This window comes from Salvia hispanica, chromosome 5, assembly GCF_029641045.1.
Source record: "Salvia hispanica isolate PSC_SH4W2 chromosome 5, Shi_PSC_v1, whole genome shotgun sequence".
In the NCBI taxonomy this organism is placed as follows: domain Eukaryota; kingdom Viridiplantae; phylum Streptophyta; class Magnoliopsida; order Lamiales; family Lamiaceae; genus Salvia; species Salvia hispanica.
The window spans coordinates 37,611,936-37,631,180 of NC_142696.1; the positions used below are offsets into that span (position 1 = coordinate 37,611,936).

The following is a 19,245-nucleotide window of genomic DNA, read 5'->3' on the forward strand; positions in this document are numbered from 1 at the left end:
CAATAAGATTCAAGACATAAGAAAGAAAGTAAAGACATGAGAAAAAAAGTGTATTGTACTCCACGTATCAGCTTGCAAATATACATTATTCAAACGTTACAAATTTTTAAAGATGAATAAAAATAAAAATAAGTGGTAAATTTTTTGGACCATGGAGTAATATTTATTTCGCAACGTATCAATCATTAATCTAGAATTACCACACAAGCTAGGAATGGAAAACCATGAAATTAATATTGTTGATTATTGATGATGCAATTTATGCAAATGAATTTTTTTTTTCATTTGTCTTCTTAAATTCATGTGGTTCAGTACACTTGCCCATCTGACAGCTAGCACCAGGCAACAGTGTTAAAAGAAAAAATATAGCCATTATTGGAAGGGGAAAATTAAAATACTTGTAGTAATAATTACAAAAAGAATGAATATCATGGTCCTAAGTCCACCGTATAGAATCTCAAATGCTGACAATTCTGTGCCACTTTGAAATTTCGTCAGGATCATTGATTCATTCGTCTTTTATTGTTCAATCTCACTCTCTTTGTACTGAGCAACATAGTGTATTGAGGAGAAAAAGAGAGAGAGATGGAGAGCATAACAACAGGGTGGCAAGTGATTTCATTATGTGGAATAGCACTTTGGATTATGATTTCTTCAAAATTGAAGGTGACTCAAAAGCTCAGATCTTGCACACAGCCATGGGTCTGTCAACGTGTGATTTCTGGAACTCCCATTATTATCAAGATTCAGGTTTGTTATCTGTGATGTGTTTTTCTTGAAGAAATATGTCTAAAGATTATATTTTTGAGTGGTTTTTTATGGGCTTTTGCAGAAAACCAGCACAGATGTTGGGATGCATTTTTTTCTGGGTTATCTTGTGTTGTTTCGGTGCCTTTTTATACCGCCTTTCTTCCCCTCCTTTTCTGGGTAAGCTCTCTCACGCCCGTTCATATGCAAGGATGTGTTTATCTGTTTGGTTTTGTGTGAAAAGTTCCTTTTGGGGGCTAATGCTTTTAGTTCTGTGTTATATATAGACTGGGCATTGCAAATTGGCTAGGCAAATGACTCTCTTGATAGCTTTCTGTGACTATACAGGAAACTGCATAAAGGTAACTTCTTTTGTTATCCATGAAGTTAGATGTGCCTTCTATCGTTTGTGGGGCTGTTTCTGATTCAATTTATGATTACGGGCTTATAGGATGTGGTTTCAGCGCCTAGACCCCGATCTCCACCTGTCAGAAGAGTAACAGCCACCAAAGATGAGGAAGATAATGCAATGGAATACGGATTACCTTCGTCTCACACTCTTAATACTGTCTGTCTATCAGGGTATTGAGGTTTTCTTGCATTTGTTTCCTAAGTATATATGTCATTTAAATTGCCCCGATGCTAACTTAGAAAAAAGAAGAAAAGGATATGTTCTGATTCTTAAATATGTAGCAAACTGTTTACTTTGATCAAAAAGTTAATTTTACACGTTGACATGCCAATGCCTCATAGATTGGCTATCCTCTGCTGGCTAATCTTATTGGGTGTTTATACAGGTACCTTTTACACTACATTCTTGACTATACTGAAAGTAATGATCTCTCTATTAGAGTGGCTGGAATCATCATGGCTTGTCTTGTTGTTGGTCTCATCGGTTTTGGTGAGTTTTTTTTAGCGTGAAAAATTACAAATTAAATTGTAATGGTTCTTTTAGTTGAACATCATGAATGACTTTCAATGATAGATCAGAACATCTTTTGGAGAGATTTCCTTCTATTAACTATTTATGTATATATAGATAGGTGCTCGTTGTAATGTCAAACAATGTGAAATACATGCAAAAATTATAGTCTTAGGGACCATGTTTTGCATTCTTTTAAGTTCACACTCTTAACATTTATGTTTGACAGGAAGGATATACCTTGGAATGCACAGCTTGATCGACATCATTGGTGGTCTGGCTTTGGGACTAGGAATCCTGGCAGTTTGGCTCTCTGTGTCAGAATACATAGATAATTTCGTAGTTTATGGTCAAAACGGTAAGAGTGATGGTTCCCTTTTGCAGAGCATGTCCACCAGTCGATTTGAGGAAATTACTGGTAGTCGCTTAAAAGAACAGCAAGAATGTGTAACCTCGCAAAAATGAAAGAGAGTATAACAACATCAGATAAATTGCTAGATGCTGGAGCATGTATCACCTAATTATCAAAAGTTGGGTCAGTTAATGGAAATAGGGCAGAACATGTAGAGAAATGATAATTCTAATAGACATTAGGTTGTAAGGTTACTGCTTGGGCCTTGGATGATGCACCAATGCTTTCCACGTTGTTTATTGAGAACTAAGTCTCGCCCTGTGCAGTTGTATCTTTCTGGGCTGCTCTATGCTTCTTGTTACTCTTTGCATACCCAACTCCCGAAGTTCCAACACCAAGTTTTGAGTATCACACTGCCTTCAATGGAGTTTCCCTTGGTATTGTAAGTGCGGTGTTCCTATTTCTAGTAAGAGTTTTGTTCAATGCATGTTATAATATCAACTCCTGAGTCTTTTTGCTAGGATCGTTAACATGAAATTGTATGATCCAGGTGATTGGAATCCACCAGACGTTCCATCAGTTTCACCATGAGGATGTTGCTCGTGTTTTCTCCCCTCAGCTTATGCTTCCTGCCTTTGTGGGTAGACTACTACTAGGAATCCCGACCATCCTTCTCGTGAAGTTCTGTAGCAAGGCTCTTGCCAAATGGATTCTTCCAATTATTTCAAATACTTTGGGAATCCCAGTTAGATCGACAAGCTATATACCTACCTTAAATGGAACCCATAAGAAATCTGATGCATTGAAGCAGTCAGGTTATCTCCAGAAAATGTTCTCAAAGCAGACGTCATTCGATGTTGATACTGGCATCAGGCTCCTTCAGTATGCTGGTCTTGCCTGGTCTGTTGTTGATCTTGTTCCTTCAATGTTCCTTCACATTGGATTGTGACACCATAATACCAATGTATATTAGTTTATCATCGTTCTACTTTATTTGTTCTTTGGGTTCCCCTGGTAGGGGTGGTGGTGGATGGTTAACTAGGCTGTATGGGTATATCAAAAATATTGGCACTGCTATATTCTTATTGTATAGAAACATCTCCAAATTTTGTTGTCATTTATGATCCATTACTGTGGAAGTTGATATTATGTTTAGCATCAAACTTTTGGAACCTATTGTTGTGGAATCTCTCTTTCATCTGAAGATCTGTGGCATATACGTAAGAGAAGTTGATCGTTCTGAATTCTCCATCAACAAGAGCCAAGGTGCATTCTGTTTATTTTTCTTGCTTTTGTATTATCATGATATTTTCACCTGTTTTCACTAGAAATTTGAATACCTAACATTGGCTTGTCCATCTTCTCTCAATCAAAGTTGATGTATTCTTGTTGAACTACGATTTTGGTAACAGTTTGTTTGCAGGGACTACTCCCTACCTGATAATCTAGTGAAAGCATTATTTTTCTAGAAATTTGGTGGGTTATTTTATCAGCATGCATATTCAGGGTGCTATATTCATTGTTCATTGAATGGGCAAAGCCTAAAGCTTACGTGGTACTAAAACGATATTGAGCTTGTAAAACAGTGATTATTCCATTGTCTTGGCAGAAATGCAGAAACTGAAGCATGTATTAGTACAATTTATCCTAGACGGATGTGTGACTGTTCTATAAATATTTTATGAACTGGCAAATTGCTGGCCTCCTCTTTGTGGATATTGCATAAAACATGAATAGAAATAAAGAAAAAGAAAACACTCTTTTACAGTTGGCTACAGAAATTAATGATAAGTCTTTTGTTCGACGGAAGCTGCATTAACTGTTGCCTCTTCCCTTCATGACATGCCTCCTTAACCCCGGAATGTGCACGTTAATGATGTAGTCTTTCCAGTTGATGTTCTCGACTTCAAATCCAAACTGTTGTCTCTCTTCCTTCGACATGCATCCCATCAATCTTTGGGTATTTCTGTTGTCGAACCTGCCATTTTACACATTGTTTATTCTTATTATCATCCAGCATCAGAGTAACACAGTATAACATCTAGACTTAGTTGATTTTACCTTCCGCCGTAGAATGTGTATGATTCATAGATACTTGCTAGATACTTTGCTTGTTCCACTGATTTTCTGCAGATGAATTCAAGCTTTTGGGACAACTTCCCCTCAAGATTGGTCAGAGCTCCTAATCCGGTTCTATTGATTGCATCCTTCCACAAGTGATCAGAGAAATCGTCCATAGAACTGAATAGCTTCATTTTTGGAACATGAACTGGAGTCCCAGTGGAATCCATGACAGGTGAGGAACTGAAGTGCTCGTGGAGCAGTTTGGCTAGGTCCCGGAAAACTAATGGGTTGACAACAGACGATGCAACCTGATAGATGCTACACTCTGGTTTCCCAACTTCCCCGTGCTTCGCCATTGCTGCTAAGGTCGCGTTAACAACCATATCCGCTGGAACCTAAAGCAAGTCATTTTTTCAGTTACCGGACTTGAAGTTCCAAACAGGTAAGATATTTCGACTTCTTTGAGGGAAACTACTAAGATATAAATATACTTTTATCAACTTTAGCATGGCTACTTACTACGTCAAGAACTCCATTGGGGTCAACAAGGAATCCAGTGAGCTGCCCCTTTCCGTATTGCAATATGATCGGATCCATCATTCTGGTGGCCATGTATGTCTTTTAGTAAACATTAAAAACTAAAATGAAAAACTTGAAGAAGTATTCATCAGACTTACCTGTTTCCTTCCATCCATCCAGGGAATGGTTCTTTGTGCGTGCTCTCGATGACGCTGGGTCTAATCACAACTACTGGTACATCACCCCTTAAATTATCTATCATCATTTCTCCCATAGCCTTTGTGAATACGTATGTATCTTGCCATCCAAATTTCTTAGCCCTGGATAGAGCACACATGTTTTCGTTATCTTATTAGGAATGTATTGACGAGATTTTAATATTTCATGAATAAATTGAGATTACCTCTGCAGTCCTAATTCTTTCATTGCCTGAAGCAGTGAATCATTTCCAAGAGTTTTCTTTGCTTCCACAACTATCTTTATTTCATCTTCAACGCTCAATTTGGGAAGTAAGATTTGATGATTTCCGTTAATGGTTTCACCTGCTATAGTTTCACCTTTGCAGAAAGGCTTTTCCATGATTCTGCCTTGCCTTTGTCCATTTACATAAGCTGTTACGAATATAAAAAAAAAACATGTTTAAGTTTAGACAGGCTAGAATGAGTTTAGGAAGTTAGTTAGAAGTTGGATACTCTTAGGTTAGACATTTTATAACATTGTTTAAGCTACTCTTTACTTGCCTGTCGATACTTGTACGAAGAGCTTCAGTTTCAGGCATTGTTTCGCAAAGCTCATGAGTCGAGTCGGACCGCCTGTGTTTATGTCAAGGGCTGTATCATACCTGAGATCATCAAATCATTTACTTGAAAAATCATCAATAACCCTATAATTAGATGAGAACAACAACTAGTATGGATTTCATAACCTTTCATCAAAAGTGGTATTTGCTGCAGAATTTATGATTACATCAACCTCTCTAGTCATGAACTCAGCTGCATCTTCGTCTAATCCGAGATTAGTTTCGCATACATTCCCAACCACAGGAATTAACTTACTCAACATGAAAGCTTGATATGATTTTCCATGAATTTGTTTCAAATTCTTGAACAGCTCGGTGTTGATGATCTACAACAGACACACATCTCAGAAGCTTAGGCAGGAAAAAGAAGTCTAAGAGAGAGATACATATATATGAAAGCAAAGCTCTCCGTACTTCGTTTTTCAATCTCTCTGCTCCAGCTTCTTTGCTCTTGGCTTTGATCAGAACAAATATCTTATGAACATCAGGAGCCGTTCGCAGCATTTTCTCGATGAGAACTGAAAATTCATGCAAGGGACAACAGGAGGAATTAAATGACGTTTCTGAGAATCTGAGAAGGTAAGGAAACAATACCTTTGCCAAGAAATCCAGTTGCACCAGTGATGAGGAAGGTCTTCCCTCTTAGAAATTTGACAATGCCGATACCTTCATCCTTGCCATTGGGGCTCAAGACTAGGCTCCCGGTTTCCATCAACGCAGGCCCATGATCTTGGCTGATCAAAGCCGACGACGTCTCTGTGAGAACCGAAGAGATCCCAGTAGACTTGATGGCATGGCTACCAGTTTGGCAGCAAACCATGCTTCTCCGCCTGCCTGTCAAAAGCCGCCTGTGGTTGAAGTTGGAAGCTTTAACTCCATAGGAGATGGAGGAATTCAGAGAGAAAGCCTCCATTGTTGCACAGGTGAAAATTAGTAAAAAAGAATGCAAGGTGAGATGAAGTTCTTTTGTTGAGAAATGGTAGGTTTGCAAAGTTAGCTACTCTTCTTTTTTTTACCCTTATTTTTTCTTGCAACAAACTATTATTTAAGATGTGAGTTTGGTTAGATAAAAGAGGGGTGTGAATGAAATTGATGAATTGTTAATGATTTTAAGGAGTGTGGAGATGAGAATTAGGAGGATAACAAGAAGGCTCTCTTTTTGCCACCCCCTCTTCACACACGTTTACTTGGAAATGACTGATTTGGTGGAAAGTTGATTATTTTTATTATTTCTCTTTTACGTCTCACACACCAAAATATTTCACGAGTAAAACCAGAATAAAGGGTGTGAGGTCCTGACTTGAATTTTCAATCTCAGCAAAATTACATTGCTACTAATAGGGTAGTCATTGCAAATTCCTCATCTTTAATCATGTTGGATGAAGGATGTACAAACTAGAAAATACTGAGGATTGTAATATTATTTTTAAGACATTTGAAATTTGTGAAAGTTTGTTGTAAATTGCTGGTTTCACGTTTGCGGGCAATACATGCGTGTAAAAGATATCAAGAAATCTATACACATCTCTTTGGATAAGGAAATGTGATTTGGAATTGTGACATACATTGTACACGGAGTATAACTCCATATATACATAAGAAAAAACAGAATAATCCTATATAAGCATGATTTAATACAAACCGATTTAATTCCACATCAATCTACTAAGCTCATGAACTGATTATCTAATAAATCAAAATGATGAATCACAACATAAGGTTCCCAAACTTTTTTTTGCAATATTTGGCCGCTAAACTCATAATTGAGATAAAAACTTGCCTAGCTGTTTCATATATTCCACCAAGAGAGCTACAAAAGCTCACCAATTAATAGATGGACGTCTCGAATATGGAAAGTTTCCCTTTCCCTGCTACTCTCTGCAGTAGACTTCACTCCTTTGCAACACATCTGGGGCAGTCACATACAAAACCATATCCTCCGTACAGGATTTTTGCCCGAGCCTCATAACCCATGCTGGCATCAAGGTAGCATATCCGTACCTCTTCCGCTGCAATGTCATGACATGCACTTAACCTCTAGTGATGTTACGTTCATTTCCGGACATTACTTCACAAGATTTAAAGGGCCGTTAATTGATAGTTAAAAGGGGTGTGGGATGGAAGCACCATCTTAGTGCTCTGAATTAATCTTAGTTTCACAAAGAAGATATGCAACCTAATCACCTAACTAGGACTTCTTTTGTTAAGGAAAAAAAGGTTATTGCGTGCTTGATAATCTAGATGAGATGAGACATATTTTTCAACACTTCACGTAATTTGAGAAAAAATGTTGAAGGAAACCTATTCAAGGGAAAGCCTTTTTCAATCTCTTCAAGTTAGCATGCTTTTATAGAAAGGGTAAAAATTCTGCCAAGTAATCTTTCACAGAGAATCAGATTAGGCCATCCTAGAAATAATATAGAATCATGAGACACCGAGAACTAGAGCTATCATGCAGAACCTCCTCAGAGCATAACACACTCCAGCAAAAGCTATGAAGAATTGAAATAAATCGAGCACAACACTTGGTTCAAAGAAAGGACCTTTTTCAATGTCACGGAGAGCCACCATCTTTCCTTCTGCACTGTCGCTCCATACAATATTTACATTAGGTTCTGCAATGAAAGGAAAAATGATACACTCACTGATCTGTGAAATTGCTAATGCTATCGCTGCTCTTTTGCAGATTATCACAAGCCATTAGCTACAGCTAGAATTCTTAATTATTGAAATAAAACCTAATTTCTTTTAGGGGTCTTAGCTTCCAAATAATGGAAGTTAAGTAGTGTTAAGAGTCAAAAACGTGCAAGCACTGGACTTTCCATGAAGCAAGAGATATTACCACAAGAATGGTTGTAAAAGGATGGAAGCATATACATGGCATTTCCAACAGCAGCTTCTCCTTCTACAGTTGCTGCTGCTGAAGACAGGAGATCTTCATGTGACTGTACAGGCAGTTCAACACGAAAGGCATTGATGCGTATTCGTCCCAAAACATCAGTATACCATTCTTCAGTCAGAACTATCATATCAGGTCAAAAGAAACAACATATGAGTTCACATGCAGGCATAGTAATCAGAAAAGGGGGGCAAAGTGCAAAGAGTCTCCAAATTCAGTTCACGAGGATACATGACAGCGGCTCCTCCGCCTCTCCATCAACAATTGGGCCCTTCCCTTCATCCATGTTCTTCTTCTTCTGCCTCTCAACCTGTATATCTGCATCTTCCAGAGTACTCCTCAGCAGGGCAAATTCCTCTTTTATCTGAAAACCATCACATAAAGATTGGAATAAAACATAAGTTCATGACTATAGCTAAATCAGGTTTGAGTCAGTTTTAATTGTAGGAACACCAAGCCATGCTCTTTTTATTGGATTTAGACAAAACTTGCTTAAGAAATGGCTGCACTTAGTTTAATTTCCTTAAACATAATTGACTGGGAATGGATAAAAGTCCATGAACCATGATACAGAGAAACCCAACCAATAATAGCCATCTAGTTAAGTGAGGATCCAAAATTTTGTTAAAAACACACAAGGTTTCCTGAGATTTTCTTTTATTGCTGGCAGTCTGGTTGTAACCTTGTAAGGCCATTAAATCTAGGTTTTAAAACTCTACATAAGAGGGATGTTCAGGTGAAGAACAGATAAAATACATGAGTACACATCATAGACATATATATCACCTCCTCCAGTTTAAAGATTTATAAGGTAGACATTCTCCTTAAGTTTAAGAAAGCAATAAGTGGAACTAGAGAATCCTACCAGATGAGCTCTATCAGACAAATCCTCCCCTTGGAGTAATTCCAAAATGTCAGTAGGAATGTTACCCGCGATAACTTGACAGGCAAATCTCTTCACAATAAGAGGATATTTTAGACCCTTCTGTCTGCAGCAGAAGCAACAGTGAATATCGAGTTCATCATGTCTTTGATAAAGAGCTAACAGAGAAATTAATACCGGCAGTATTCATGAAATCTCGACCAGTCTATCTGCTTCTCAACATCGTAAAACTTCTGATGCCATGAAACAAAGATTATAAGTGAGTGGAGTCACGATACAGAACAAACAACAATCTAAGAATTGATCAAAGTATTCAAAACAGAGATGTGGATGAAGCATAGTAATCAGCTGTAAATCAGAAAAAGGATGCGCAATTAGGGCACTGATCTACATGTTCTGCAGTGTTGTTAGAGAGAAATTGTGGATAAAATGACATATTGATTAAGCTTGAACTCAGTATTTCCAAATTGAGAGCAATTAGGAGAACAATTTACAAACCCTGGCACCAATCAATTTACCTATAAGCAAAATTCCATCCTGAATGCTACTAAATACACAGAATCGGACGTCGAGCGTATGATGGTGAGAGATTACCTTGGAAGTTTGTTCACACTGTTCACTGCAAAACGACACCGTGTGATCAGTTTCGGCAATGCCGCCCCGTTTCGGGAGGCGCCTGAGACAGTAATAGCAAACGCAGTTGATCATGGAAAGGGACGGGTGCGCGAGAATAGGTCTGGCGGAATGGAGGACCTCACCGGAGGCGATACGCTGTAGCGCAAACGCGCCGCGGCCCGCATGCTTGGTGAGCTGGATGCCAATGAGAGGCGGAATGTAAGGAGGCGGCTTCGGTTCGGAGGCAGGGACGGCCGATTCAGTGGCGGAATTGGAGAAGGATGAGAGGAACGGCTGAGGTCCGGCGCGGCGGTGGTGGAGGGTTTTGGGATCGAAAGCCTGACGGCTGTAACGGAGTAAGCGGGACATTTTTCTATTCTTGGTTTGGTGAACTAACTCGTGAGTCGGTGAAGAAGCTCGAAATACACCTTAGTATTTTTAATAAAAATATCCAGAAATTTACACATTTTTAGCTTACATTTAACAGACTATGGCGACACTTTAATTTTACAAAACATTATGCATCCATCTATACATATACAAAGGGGGAGTTTTTGAGGTATTTATGGAATTAACAAGAGAAATTACGGGAGTATTATGAAATTACAATTTAAATTTAAATATATAATTTAGATACTATAATATAGCCATTTAAGAATGAAAACTATAATAATAAGTTAAGGCGTTTTCCATTCATGTGCATAAATAAGAGCATCCCCATCCGTGCTCTTAGCTAAGAGCACGGAGGTGGGCCCGAACCCACTTTTATTCCTTGTCCTTAGCTAAGAGCACAACACCCACATCCGTGCTCTTAGCTAAGGACAAGCTCAAGGGTCCCACCATTCTATTATTCAATTTAAATACTCCAATTATTAAAACCATTTCTACATTATAAAAATACATTATAAAATAAAAATTACATAATTAAAATCCTAAAAAATACAAATTACATAATTAAAATACTAAAAATAAAAATACATAATTAAAATAAAAAATACATAATTAAAATCCTACAAATTAAAAATTACAAACGTGGAAGACTATTCCTCTAACCCCAATTGCCTCTTGAGACCCCGTATCAATTGCTCATGTGTTGCAAGTTGTTCCGGAGTCATGTGAGACGTATCGGTCATATGGAGTTGACTCAAGATGGCCCACAACGAGTTGTTCGGGGGTGGAGGAGGCACAAAGGGAGCGGGGGCGGCGGCGGATGGAGTCGGGGCGCGGCGGCGGGTGGTCGTCGCCTTCTTCCTTCCGACCGGCCGGCGGGAACCGCTCGGGCCAGCGTCGGGGCTACCCAAGTTAGTTCCGGCAAGCTGGGTAGCCACATCATCGGAGGAGGATAGAGCTACCGACCTCGACCGTTTACTGGAGGAGCTGGAGGACGATGCTACTATGCCGCCCCTATACTTCGGATGTAGGTGCCCCTCCTGCCAACAATCGAGGTACTTGAACGGATTGAACTCCTCCCGTTGCTAGGTCGCCAAGGCGGCACTGATGATGTCGAGCTCGTTCGTGCCGCTCCCCGCCGACCGCTCTTCCTGGAGGTAAATCCCCTGGAACTTCCCGATTGCCTCGTTGCATCTGAACATGCAATTGCGAACCATACTATCATTGCGATATATGGTTCCCTCCGGCCGGGTTTCATTGTAGAGGCGAGTGATGCGCCACCAATAAGTTTCCCCAGTTTGGTTCGTGCCGACGTCCGGATCTTCGGAGACTGCCAAGTAGGCTTTGAACATCGCCATCATCTCACCCGGAGTGTACGGGATGCGGGTGCCACGAACAGGAGGAGTAGGACCAGAAGTAGGAGTAGGAGTAGAGCTGTTGCTCCCTCCCGATCCGGGTTCGGGTGCCCACCCGAACCCGGGGGCGTTTAGGTCGTGCACCGGGTAAGGACGGCAGCCACCCGGAGCTTGCGAACCTTGGGTTTGAGGAGGGGCCGTAAATTGGGTTTCCGGACTATATCCAGCCTCGGAGTCGAACCAATCGTGGTTCCAACCGCGATTACCGGAGGGGTGATCGCCGGAGCCGGACATTGTGTAGTGTGGTGGGAATTTAGATGATAGAGTATGAGGAAAAAAGATGAGAGAATGTAGATGATGATAGTATAGATAATAGATGAGAATGTGATTTTTTTTGTGTTGGAGTGGGGGTATTTATAGATGAAAATGTGAATTTTGGAAAAAAAATTGAAAAATAAATTAAAAGTGGGTAGAAAACGAATATATTTTTTTGGGAAGTGGGAAAATATTTTTTTTTATTTAAAAATATTTTTTAAAATAAATTTCGAATTTTTAAAAAATAAAAAATAAAAAACCGAAATTGCCAACGGCTATGCCATTGGCCAATCAGAAGCTGCCACGTAATTGTGCTCAGCGGCACGGACGTGCTCTTAGCTAAGAGCAGCGCCGTGCCGCTGGCACGGACGGACAAGCTCCATCGGCGGACGGACGGCTTGGTGCTCAGCGGCACGGATGGACGAACAACGGGTTGAGCACCGCTGCGGATGCTCTAAATGACGTGAGTTATGGAATGTGATCATGGTAGCCCTTTGGCTTTTCAACTCTTATAACCTTAATTATCTTAATTTCATTGTTAAAGGTCTGCCTTTCTATATTCTTATTTTTATGCCTATAAAAGGCTTGGAGTTATATATGGAATACACATCACTAAAAGCATCCTCCCTCATTTCTCAAGTGCTCAACATTGCGTATTTTATAAGGAGTTGTATTGCTTGATTTTCATAGTTCCATCAATTTTTTCAGTGCGTAGCGAGTCTGAGGTGTTTCTACATGCTAGGAGGAAGTCGTTTTATTTTTGGAGATAATACGTCAATTCGAGAGCCTTAGCACAACATAATTTGTCTTGTGGAAAGATGACTTTCCTCGACTCAACTTACAGTTTGTATTTTTTTTAATATTTTCATTGTAATTTTCATTCCTCTTATGATTGTTTTTTTTACGATTGTAATAGCTAGAGCATCATTTGTATATGGTTAGAGAATTTTATCTAAATATTTTAACATTCTTAAGAGAATTGGGACATCCCTAAACAATGTTCATCTTTACGCAATCTATTAGTAGTACTAATTTTTTATTAAAATTGAGAAAGCGAAAAAGTTTTAATATTTAACTTTTTGATAATTAGAAAAGAGTAAAAGTGACAAAAAGTTTTAGAAGAATTTGTAGAGTTCTGTGTGACATCAATATACTTCACTTGAAAAAAAATGTTAATTGTGAATATGTGTTACTACTGAAAATAAATTGTTTCTCGCTGTTCCAACAATAAAGTAGTTTATTTAAATAGAATATTAATTGAGTAATTCTCATAAATTTACTACGTACAATTTACTAGAATGATTCCATAATTTAAATGTAAACACAACAATTTTAAGGTTATAAGAGTTGAAAAGCCAGAGGGCTACCATGATCACATTCCATAACTCACGTCATTTATTTATGCACATGAATGGAAAACGCCTTGACTTATTATTATAGTTTTCATTCTTAAATGGCTATATTATAGTATCTAAATTATATATTTTTAAATTGTAATTCCATAAATACTCCTCGTAATTTCTCTTGGTAATTTCATAAATACCCCCAAAACTCCCCTTTATAAATATTTTCATTCCTCTTCTAATTGTTTTTTTAATCTTCTTTTTGGATACAACAAATTTTTGTGTATCTACTAAAAATATTATGTACCCAAACTTGCAAAGTATAGTTTGACGTACGTATTTAATACAATGTTATAAACTTACAAATTCTCATAGCAAGATATACTTATTTATTTAAAAAGTTATATACACTTATTTATTTTAAAAATCGTAGTATTTATAAATAAAACGTTATATACAGATATACTTATTTATTTTAAAAATCGTAGTATATGAAGACGAAATTAGTAACTAAAAAAAGTAGTACATCTAAGACCATTTTAAATTTTAAAGTTGTGAGAAATAATTTGGTGACATTAGAACTATTTTTAAATTATATCATAATGAAACTATCACTTTTAAATTCTATTAGGAGGATCATTTTCTGTTTAGCTGATGTTAGTTAATATTTAAACTTTTTTTTACAAGTCTAGCTTTAACAAAACACTACTTCGGCTCCAATAAATAATATCATTGGGTGAATAGATGCTTGGATGGATGCAAGCATGATTTTTTTTGTTTACCGTTCACATAGCTTTATTGTAAAACACTTTCTTGATATGAGCATATAAACAGATTTACAGACAAGATTAAGGTAAAAAAAACCTCTACTCTCAGTAAATATTATTAAGTAGGCCGACCCAGTGTAAGATATCGAATACAGATCTAATACCCTCAAAATAGATAAGTGATCAACAAAGTAAAATTGAGACAGAGGAAAATTTTTATTGATATTTGACTCATTTGTTAGTCATGATGAGTATATTATAAAGTTAAGGGTTTAGGATTTAGGTTTCAAGGTTTGGATTTTTAGTGTATATGGTCACTATATTGCAATGAAATGAAGCTCGACTACTAAATAATGGAGTATTTTTTTTTTATAAAATATATAGATTTCTTAAGAATAAGTAATGTTTATATACTAATAATATTTACTACTTTTATCAAATGTATTATTGTGAGTATATGTTTATAATAAATTTACAATTGTAGACCTACATAATAATATTTTTTTATTTAAAATAAATATTTCATATTTTGAAGAAAATAAAATTGACTGTGCATAGCACGAAATTGCATATAATTATATCGTTTCTCATTTTAGTTACCACGAGAAAAATAAAATATGTCGTGCAACGCACGTGGGTGATACTAGTTATTGATAAAACATGAGTACTCCGTTTGTGCTCCTACATTCATTTCTTATATTTCTAATACTTTCTTATTAATTAGTATAACCAAAATTTTAATTATATAATCAAAAAATTAAACAATTAAAGGTAGAAAAAATTTAAAGCTGAAAATTACATAATTAAAATTAATAAAACTAAGAGATCATCAATTTATCAATGTATCACAATACATTTAAAAAATTATCAGAACAATTATTTTCTTTATTTCAAACTTCACAAAACATTCTTATTGAGTGTTTTAATTTCAATCGCCATGCCATCAATTATTTTCCGATGCCACAGCTTTGAGGTCGTCGTTTCCTCTTATGCTTAGATGTCTTTTGTTTGATCGTGCGCCATCAAATCTCTCACATGCATCATCGCTTGGAACATGCTCAACTTCATTACTTGTTGTGTATCAGACAGATAAGGTGGCCGCTTGGAGCTTTGAATCTCATTGTCCGACCACTTTTGGCAGTGGTGCACTGCTGACTTATTCTTCTCTTGCTCAAAAATGTTGAGCGCCTTCATCAAAATATCGACATCATGACATGAGACCCTCTCCTCCGTTATACTTCGACGTGTTATTATAAATATCGCATAATTTGTGGCAGTATATAGGTTATCTCTTTCAAAGTGGGCTCTAAGTGCGAGCTTTTATGAGCATGCATGAGAACCTCAACGACGTACAAATGTTGTAGCTTTGGTTAATTCTTTTCTAAAGTCGAAGCCTTTTAACAGTGGGCGACAATTGAAACCTTTGAGATATTCATTCATGCGCATTTTGAACAACGATAGATTTCGTCGGGTAATCAGACTTCATGGCAGGAAGATTGGATGTGATCAATCGGTCATGTAGCCATGATTTGACAGAACACCTAAGAATGGTGAAATGAAAGTCTCTTTTAAATTAAGATGGAGGACTCGGAAAATAGGCAAAAAATGGTTTTCAAACTAAATACTCCCAAGATTCCAAATTTCAACATTGAATTGAAAGCCAAGTTTCACCACAGAATGGGAAATCGTAATACCAATAGACATTACACTTGGAAATCCCATTACAAGAGAACATATAAAATACAATAAGAGAGAGATGAGAAGCAACTATATTTATCCAACTACTACCCCCACTCAACACCCATTACCAAGAAGTCAGAAGATGTTCTTAAATAGCTCCCACATTAGCTGGGGAAATATAACCATATATCAGAGACAATAACATCAGTAGCCCTCTGGGCTCCAGCTCCTACTTCTGACCGGACTCCGGCTCTGGCTCCTGCTTTCGTAGGGAGACCTGGAATAGGATCTCTCTCTGTAGCTTTTCCCACGAGGCGAGATGGATCTATATACACAAGAAAACGAGCTTTCATTGCTAAAATGATCATTAATAAATATAGAGTAACAGAGTACAACATATAGTTGCCAATGTTCCAAAGAATTGCATACCTGGAGCGGTGTCTGCCCCTTGAAGGAGTGGAATAATAGCCAGGACTAGGACTGGGACTTTGGGAGTAGGTACGGCGATAGCGTGGTGACGGGGAGTAAGAACCTCTGTGGCGAGGTGACCTGGAGTAACGACTGGATGATCTGCTACAATGGCATTATGTGAAATCAGGATGCAAATCATATATGGAGAGATCGGAAACTAGGAAGCTGGAAGCCCACTGACCTGATACGCTCACGAGACCTCATCTCTGATGGCTTTTTCCTGTTTTCCTCAGCAAACACAACCGTCAACTCGCGCCCAAGAAGTGACTGACCATCCATATGATACTTGGCCTCGGCAGCATCATCTGGGTCAACATATTGCACAAAACCAAATCCACGTGGCTGCCTGCACATGACATAAAGATGAATATGATCCGCAAATGAACACCTTGGTAGCTAATTGCAACTTTCAACTATGCATTCAAAAGCTAACATAATCAAAATTGTGAGCTCACCCATGTGAGCATCGACAAGCAATTAACATTCTGACCTTTTAAAAGCAAGGTAAATACTTGAATTCCTTCAAGAGTCAAGAATAGAACTTCTTCAAGACTTGAACTTCTGTCATAATTGAATACATACTCAACCTTGCTTGAATCTTCAAGCTCATTAAGACGATCTTGACCTCTTAACTACTTCATCATCACTTTCAAATAAGAAAGTAACAAGTTTCTCATAAAACTATTGAGATTACATAACATAAATGCTCACCCTGTGTAATAGTCACGTGGTAAGTAAATGTCCTTAAGCGGACCAAATTCGCCAAACGGACCACGGAGATCTTCAGTCCTGCAAGTATATAAACAACAAAGTTGGGAAGGATGACATATGTACATAGCCAAATCCCACAGAAAATTCACAATATGCAAATACATACATGATCAAAATCTTGCAAATTCATTCAGCAAATCTAGAAAGATCGAAATTGAGCATGAGAGAGCAATCACACCTGCAATCATGGCGAAGATTGCGAACGAGCAGACTAGTTGGGAGGTCTCTCCCACGGCTTCGGTAACGACCCCTTGGGCTAGGGCTTCGGTATCCCCTTCTGTAACCTCTAGGAGATGGACTTCTGCTGTATCTTCTTCCCATTTTTCGGTCACCTTGATTCACATAAAAGCACAAAACAACCTCAAAACCATGTATCATCCGCTAATATACCGTATAAAATGTAAAATACAGAATCACAAATCGGTCTAAAAAAAACGAATCCTGATTTGGGGCTGGGGCTCCATGTACTATGCATCAATAATCCAATCAAAAAGAATAAAAGAAGGAAAAAAACAGCTAAAAATTTATCCGTGTAAGAGTCAATTAACTGACCACAAACACATTATGATCGAATTAATATATATTTGCATCAAAAAACTAAGCACATGATGATGCCTATGGAAAAACTAATCGAAACGGATAAAGAACTCAAAAAACAGCTAAAAAATTACTCCATCTGTTAAGCTGTCAATTGACAACAAATTCAATTCACCTTGAATCAATTGCTAATTGCAACATAAGTTAAAAGCATTATGATCAAAATCGTAAGTAGTAAAGGTGTGGCAAAGGCATGCAGATCATACCAGAGACAGACGGTCGACACCCAGATTGGAATAGTTTCAATCTTCTCAATCTCAGCAATGCTTATATAGAGGATGAGCTGCTGATGATTCTCGAGAAGCTTCTCAAGGGCCTTAGTTTTAAACATTGGGCCGTAGAAGAGCCCAATCCAAAGCGCGCGGATCTGCTGAGTTGTCTTTTTCTTATGTTGTTTATTTATTCATTTCGATTAACCATACAAATTAAATTAAATGTATCTAAGTATCTTGTTTTGTGGCACAATTAATTACTCCCTCAATTCCGCGGTAGTTGAGTCATTATATTTTCTGCATTCGTTTTAGAAAAATCATATAGTTAAATTAGAGAGAGAGAGTAAAATAGGTGACAAAATAAGATAGATAAGAGTCTTAGAGCATCCACAGTGCGTTTAGGCTAGCCATAGGCTAGAGTCTAGACACAAACTCCTCCTGCCACATCATTAGCATTATAATTCCTCCTGCCACATCATCAGGACAAGCAACTGGACAAGCAATAAACTAGCCACAACAATCAAAATTAAAAAACAACTAAATTTACGAAATTAAACACAAAATACATAATTAAATTTACGACACATATACGAGAAAATTCATTAATTTCATTTAAATAAAAAAAATTACATTAATTGAAAAAAATTACATAATAAAAAAAACTGAGCTTCCACACACGAGCCCTCGCCTTACTCTACTCCTCGCCGTCCTCGCCGCTACCCGGGACCCCAAATCTGCCGCATGTGAGGCCGCATCTAAGCCCCCCGCCTCTGCCGTGGCGCCCGCCAAATCGACCCGCATACTCTCGAGGAGGTCATGAAGAAACCTCTTCTCCACGGGTCAGTTGCCGCCCTCCATTCACCTATGATCTTATGCATTCTCAGCTGCGTCGCTTGACGACCGATGCGGGCGAGCTCGGCTGGTGACTTACCACTGGGGGGGATGCCGACTGGACCTCCTCGGACCCCCGGGCGCCTCCCGTGATTGCCCGTTGCGCCTTCCTCTGACCAACCGGGCGAGTGCGGCGAGCGAAGGATAGAGGAGTCGGGAACTCCTAAACATCGTCGGGGAGCTCGTGGGAGCCACCGCTGCTGCTGTGGTCACCGGCGAGGTTCAGCCGCTGCTTCTTCGGCCAGCCAGCATCGACACCCGCCCGGAACTTCTCGGAATCCATCAGCACCAGATAGCAGTTCCAGTAGATGAATTCCTTATACAACCCCGGCACGGGGAATGCTCTCTCCGCTATCTTCCTGCAGTCCTCGTCAGTCTGGCCACTGGTCTATATGCGGAGGGCGTTGGTGTACAAGCCCGCAAATCGGGAGACCGCAGCCCTGATTCGCTCCCACCCCTTCCGGCACTCCTCCCCGTTGTATGCCTTCCCATGCGGGCAATTCCTCTTGTAGGTTGCTGCAATTTTAACCCACATGTTGACGATCCTCTGATTGTTCGAAACGAGGGGATCATCACAAACAGCCACCCAAGCCTTGGACAGCGCGACGTTCTCATCATCCGTCCACTTCCTCCGTACACTGTCGTCATCAGCC

The 19,245-nt window shown here is 38.6% G+C and overlaps 4 protein-coding genes and 1 long non-coding RNA gene across 6 annotated transcripts; 2 read left to right on the top strand and 3 right to left on the bottom strand.

Moving 5' to 3' along the window:
• Positions 1-623: 623 nt before the first annotated feature.
• Positions 624-3,170, top strand: LOC125191214 (lipid phosphate phosphatase delta-like). Its single transcript, XM_048088723.2, has 8 exons — positions 624-750; positions 833-927; positions 1,035-1,109; positions 1,199-1,329; positions 1,545-1,648; positions 1,899-2,027; positions 2,348-2,463; positions 2,572-3,170. The coding sequence occupies exons 1-8, from the start codon at positions 624-626 to the stop codon at positions 2,968-2,970; spliced, it is 1,176 nt and encodes a 391-aa protein (XP_047944680.2). The 3' UTR covers positions 2,971-3,170.
• A 420-nt stretch (positions 3,171-3,590) lies between these two features.
• MS2 (Jojoba acyl CoA reductase-related male sterility protein) lies at positions 3,591-6,316 on the bottom strand. The gene is made up of 9 exons (XM_048088722.2): positions 5,998-6,316; positions 5,818-5,921; positions 5,530-5,729; positions 5,345-5,445; positions 5,008-5,215; positions 4,763-4,924; positions 4,605-4,686; positions 4,083-4,480; positions 3,591-3,999 (listed from the first exon to the last, which is right to left on the bottom strand). Exons 1-9 carry the CDS (start codon positions 6,314-6,316, stop codon positions 3,837-3,839), a joined length of 1,737 nt encoding a protein of 578 aa, XP_047944679.1. The 3' UTR covers positions 3,591-3,836.
• On the top strand, positions 4,785-6,516 carry LOC125191216 (uncharacterized). Its single transcript, XR_016130145.1, has 2 exons — positions 4,785-4,838; positions 5,715-6,516. It is a non-coding gene; the product is annotated as an uncharacterized LOC125191216 (long non-coding RNA).
• Positions 6,517-6,931: 415 nt separating this feature from the next.
• Positions 6,932-10,218, bottom strand: SDG38 (SET domain protein 38). Its single transcript, XM_048088725.2, has 7 exons — positions 9,780-10,218; positions 9,363-9,418; positions 9,168-9,291; positions 8,534-8,666; positions 8,246-8,425; positions 7,947-8,018; positions 6,932-7,412 (listed from the first exon to the last, which is right to left on the bottom strand). The coding sequence occupies exons 1-7, from the start codon at positions 10,167-10,169 to the stop codon at positions 7,294-7,296; spliced, it is 1,074 nt and encodes a 357-aa protein (XP_047944682.1). The 5' UTR covers positions 10,170-10,218; the 3' UTR covers positions 6,932-7,293.
• Positions 10,219-15,603: 5,385 nt separating this feature from the next.
• Positions 15,604-17,783, bottom strand: LOC125186911 (serine/arginine-rich SC35-like splicing factor SCL33). Of its 2 annotated transcripts, none has more exons than XM_048083398.2 (6): positions 17,696-17,783; positions 17,071-17,224; positions 16,833-16,910; positions 16,303-16,467; positions 16,080-16,220; positions 15,604-15,975 (listed from the first exon to the last, which is right to left on the bottom strand). In XM_048083398.2, the coding sequence occupies exons 2-6, from the start codon at positions 17,211-17,213 to the stop codon at positions 15,855-15,857; spliced, it is 648 nt and encodes a 215-aa protein (XP_047939355.1). In that variant the 5' UTR covers positions 17,214-17,224; positions 17,696-17,783; the 3' UTR covers positions 15,604-15,854. The 2 variants fall into 2 exon arrangements, with proteins under 2 accessions (XP_047939355.1, XP_047939354.1); XM_048083397.2 differs by having other exon boundaries at positions 16,080-16,223.
• Between the last annotated feature and the right edge of the window lie 1,462 nt (positions 17,784-19,245).